Source organism: Poecilia formosa, unplaced genomic scaffold (assembly GCF_000485575.1).
Source record: "Poecilia formosa unplaced genomic scaffold, Poecilia_formosa-5.1.2 Scaffold220, whole genome shotgun sequence".
In the NCBI taxonomy this organism is placed as follows: Eukaryota; Metazoa; Chordata; class Actinopteri; order Cyprinodontiformes; family Poeciliidae; genus Poecilia; species Poecilia formosa.
The window spans coordinates 973806-977868 of NW_006800159.1; the positions used below are offsets into that span (position 1 = coordinate 973806).

General features: G+C 42.3%; 1 protein-coding gene across 1 annotated transcript; it reads left to right on the forward strand.

Annotated features, from left to right (window-relative positions):
• LOC103149258 (transmembrane protein 238) lies at positions 1–4063 on the forward strand. The gene is made up of 2 exons (XM_007568325.2): positions 1–652; positions 3704–4063. The coding sequence occupies exon 1, from the start codon at positions 123–125 to the stop codon at positions 639–641; it is 519 nt and encodes a 172-aa protein (XP_007568387.1). The 5' UTR covers positions 1–122; the 3' UTR covers positions 642–652; positions 3704–4063.

Here is a 4063-nt window from a genome sequence, read left to right on the forward strand (position 1 = left end):
GGCCAGGTGCCTCAGCAGCAGCCCCTCCTCCTGGGAGCGGAACGCCCCTCCTGTGAGGTGTGTCCGCCTGTGTGCCCCGAGCAGGACAGGTTGTCTCACCTTCCAGCCGCTGACACCTGAACATGGAGGCCGAGTACCGGGGTCTGGGCCGCTGTGTGTGCAGCTTCTGGCTGGCTGTCGCCTTTGACATCGTGGGCCTGACCGTGCTCCTCCTCGGGGTGTTCGTCAACGTGTTTTTCTATGACCTGCTCATCTACGCGGGCGCCATCGTAATCTTCCTCAGCCTCATCTGGTGGGTGTTCTGGTACTCTGGGAACATCGAGGTGCCCCCGGGGGAGCTGGAGGATGACGTCGGCCTGCTGAAGAAGAAGGGCCAAGCGGGCGGCATCGGCGGGGTAGTGAGGCGGCTCTCCAACCGCGTCTCCACCGGAATCAGGAACTCTTTCCGCCGGAACGGAGGCCGCGCAAGCCGAGCGCAGAGGTCAGCCGCTGGGACAGCGGAGTCCCAGCAGACGGGACAGGTGGCCGTTGCCATGGAGACCGTTGTCCCGCAGGAAGGCCCCCCGCACACTGCAGTGTCCCCTGTGGCTTTCCTTGAAGTAGAGATGCCGCACACAACTATGGAGACTTCACCTACATAACAGGTGGACAGGTGAGGCCCACATCACACACAGCAGGTCAAAGTTCAAGATGTACTGCCGTTTTATTACGGTGAGGACATGTTAGCAAGGATTACATTTCTCACAATGAATAGCTTAGCTACATGCACTATAAAAACATATTTTGTAGAGTAATAAGTCAGTCATAAAAAATGTTGACATTCTAATCAAGCATAACTTTGTAAATGTAATGTTAAATAACTGTTACATTCTGACCGGAGGAAGACATTTTACTCCTTCACCGTTTCTTACCTTTTTATTTTTGGTCTAATTGTTTTGTAGTCTGGTGGTAAAAATTAGAGATGTGCAATATTTTGGTAACAAACCGATATCAAGTACAGGGTCTGCTTCGCTGGAACAAATAATAATTTTTATTCAAGGTACGTTTTTTGTTTTTATTTTGAATTATCTTGTTCTAAACCTGGGATGGAATTTGGACAAGGTTTATAGGTAAGATAAGGTCATTTTATTTATACAGCACATTTTCAGCAACAAGGCAGTTAAGTGCTTTACATGAATTAGAGGAAATACAACAAAACTACAAACCAAAAGAAAGAGCAGAAGAAGAAAAAAGAAAACAAAAAAGTATAACCCCATGTTTAAGAATAAGTAGTTAGTGATTTATAAACTAGTAGCAGTTTCTCTGGATTCTTGTTCTGATAATGTTGATCTAAGATAATCAGTAGTTTCTCTATAAACTAATAAGAGTTTCTCTGGATTCTAAATTTGTTCTAATTCCTGCTCTGGGTTCAGTGAAATCCTCTGGATATTTGTTATAACTAATACGTTTGATTCTTTTTCTGTTTTGAGTTTACATACATCTAGTATGTAAACTAAATGTTCCTGTTCTGGGTTGCTAAGCAGAAAATGAATAGGTTCTTCATTGGTGTCTACAAAATATTTTTATTGACATTAACATGACAAACAGTAACCACAGAAAATAAAAAAATAAAAAATGACAAAGCGCAAAAAAAAAATCATTTGAGATGAAATTGAGAGAACATTTCTTCTCAAATTGAGAGGAATTTAACTATAGCTGCTGACAGGTTGAAGACACATTATACCAAGATAATACTTTGTATAAACATTAATATCGTCTTTGGAAGTGTGTACCTGTTGATCCAGTCTTAGCTCAAGACTCTTGACAAGACAAGAGCCATATTTAGGACTTCCTGAGCAGAGCCAGGAAGTCCTAAAGTCCTCACTGTCCTGAAGAAACCCCGTCTTTGTTTTGCTTGCCGACTCTTCGAGATGTTGCCTGAAACAAGTCTCCTTTGAGCCGAGTGCGACAGCAGACCCAGTGCTTCCGAACTGTCTGTCGCCTGAACTCAGGAAGATTTACTGTGGCTCATCTTTTCTGAATCAAGTCAGACCACTTTGTGACAATAATCCCCACCGGTGGGAGCACCTGATGCTGGTAGCGTTTGTGACCAGGGTTGGGTGAGAGGCTGACCTCGCTGATGGTACTGGCCTCAGTGAGATGGAACTGAACCCCCTTTCATTCTCTGTCCTTTGGTTCCTGTTTCTTTGAAATAAAGTTCAGATGACAAAAGGGAGTTTTTCCACACAGAGGCTTTGAAAAGACTGGCAAAGGTTTCAGTGTTCCTGGAGCTTGATAGGTTGAATGAGAAGCTTCTGAATGTTCATTTGCTGTATAAATTACAAAGCTAGGAAATAGATTCCACTCCTGGTCTGATTAAATCTATAACAACTGATCATCCGTCCATCCATTGTCTTCTGCTTAGCTGGGGTCGGGTCACAGGGGCAGCAGCCGAAGTAGAGAGGCCCAGACTTCCTTCTCCAGCAACTTTGGCCAGATCTTCCTATGGAATCCCATGACGTTCCCAGACCAACAGAGGAACATAGTCCCTCCAGCATGTCTTGAGTCTTCCTCTGCATCTTCTTCTGGGTCTTCCTCTGGGTCTTCCTTGGCGCCTTCTCCTGGTGGGACGTGCCTGGAACACCCCGCCAGTGGGGCGTCCATCCTAACCAGATGCCCGAGCCACTTCCTGCTCCTCTGGACGTGGAGAAGCAGAGGCTCTGCTCTGAGTCCCTCCTGGTTGACCGAATTTCTCACTCTATGTAATTCATTAGAAGAAGAATATATGGTAGATTGACATGTTGATTATTATTTACATTTTGTCATAAATATGAGGTTGATTATTTTACTGAATGTTCTCTAGTATCATCAAAAAGATTCTGGAAATGTTAAATCTTGACATTAAATGATGTATAATTACAGATGTGCCCATCAACAGCAAATATCTTAACACCTTTTTATGAGTTTCAGAGTATCAGATAAAGGTTAGGTGTATAAGCTTAAATGCACAAATAGGGAAAATCTTGTAATTATTTTTTTTTCCGGTCAAATTCCAATTCCATGTCATGCATGTATTTAGTCCTTAGCATAAAAAAAATACCCACTCTGTCAAAATTGAAATTAGAAAGCTATGACTGAAAATTTGAATTTAGATGTTCATTAGATTTTTAGATAAAGGAGGATTGTCAGGCTTCAATAACAAATATTAACTGAAATGCATTCTCTCCTTGTTATCAGTGTTACAGTGTACTTTGCTATGTATTCTTCATTTCTCAATTTACACATAAAGTTTTGATGCTGTATGTCATTCGACTAGAGTCAGCAGCTCTTTATAGAAATGTAGGATTCTGTTTTTTTTCCCCCAAACGTCTACTTCATGTTGATCATCCTACCCACTGATCCCTGATCAGCTTTGTGCTCTCTGTGTTTGTGTAAAGCTTTGTTCTCTTTTAGTCAGATGTGGTTTGAATGCGGAACTGAAGGAAACTTCCCGTCGCTTAGAGGCTGTAAAATCTGTTATCGCTGGATAACCATTAACCAGCTGAGAGCTCCCTGGCAGACCAGCCCTTAGTTTAAACAATAGCAGCTTCTCCTGAAACCGGCTCCCAGACTAGTGTCGATGTTTGATCGAACTCTGAAATCACTTTTTTTTGATTCACCTTAGAATCCATCCCAACTGAGTTCAACGTTTAACGACCGTTTTCTGTTTTTGCCTCCCCTACAGAGACACGCCCACTTCCTCTCAGCGTTCACTCTGGAGCCAGCCTGACCTGCAGAACTCAGAGTCTTCAGTTTACTCATGTGGACAACACATTTTATAACTATTTATGTTTTTAGAAAGAAAACATGTTCATATATTTCAAATCAACACTAGCACTACTTAAGATCTTCTTATTGACCTGAATGTGTTCTTATCTGAATGTCAGCTGAAGTTTTTATGTTTGTTCCAGTTTTCCAGCATGGATATGATCCGTGTGTCCCGACTCCCATTTTAAAAATAGATGGAAATTATGGGCTAGAACTGAAAATGGGATTTTTATTTTGATCAGACTGAAACCTGAGAGTTAAAAAGAAACTAAATGAA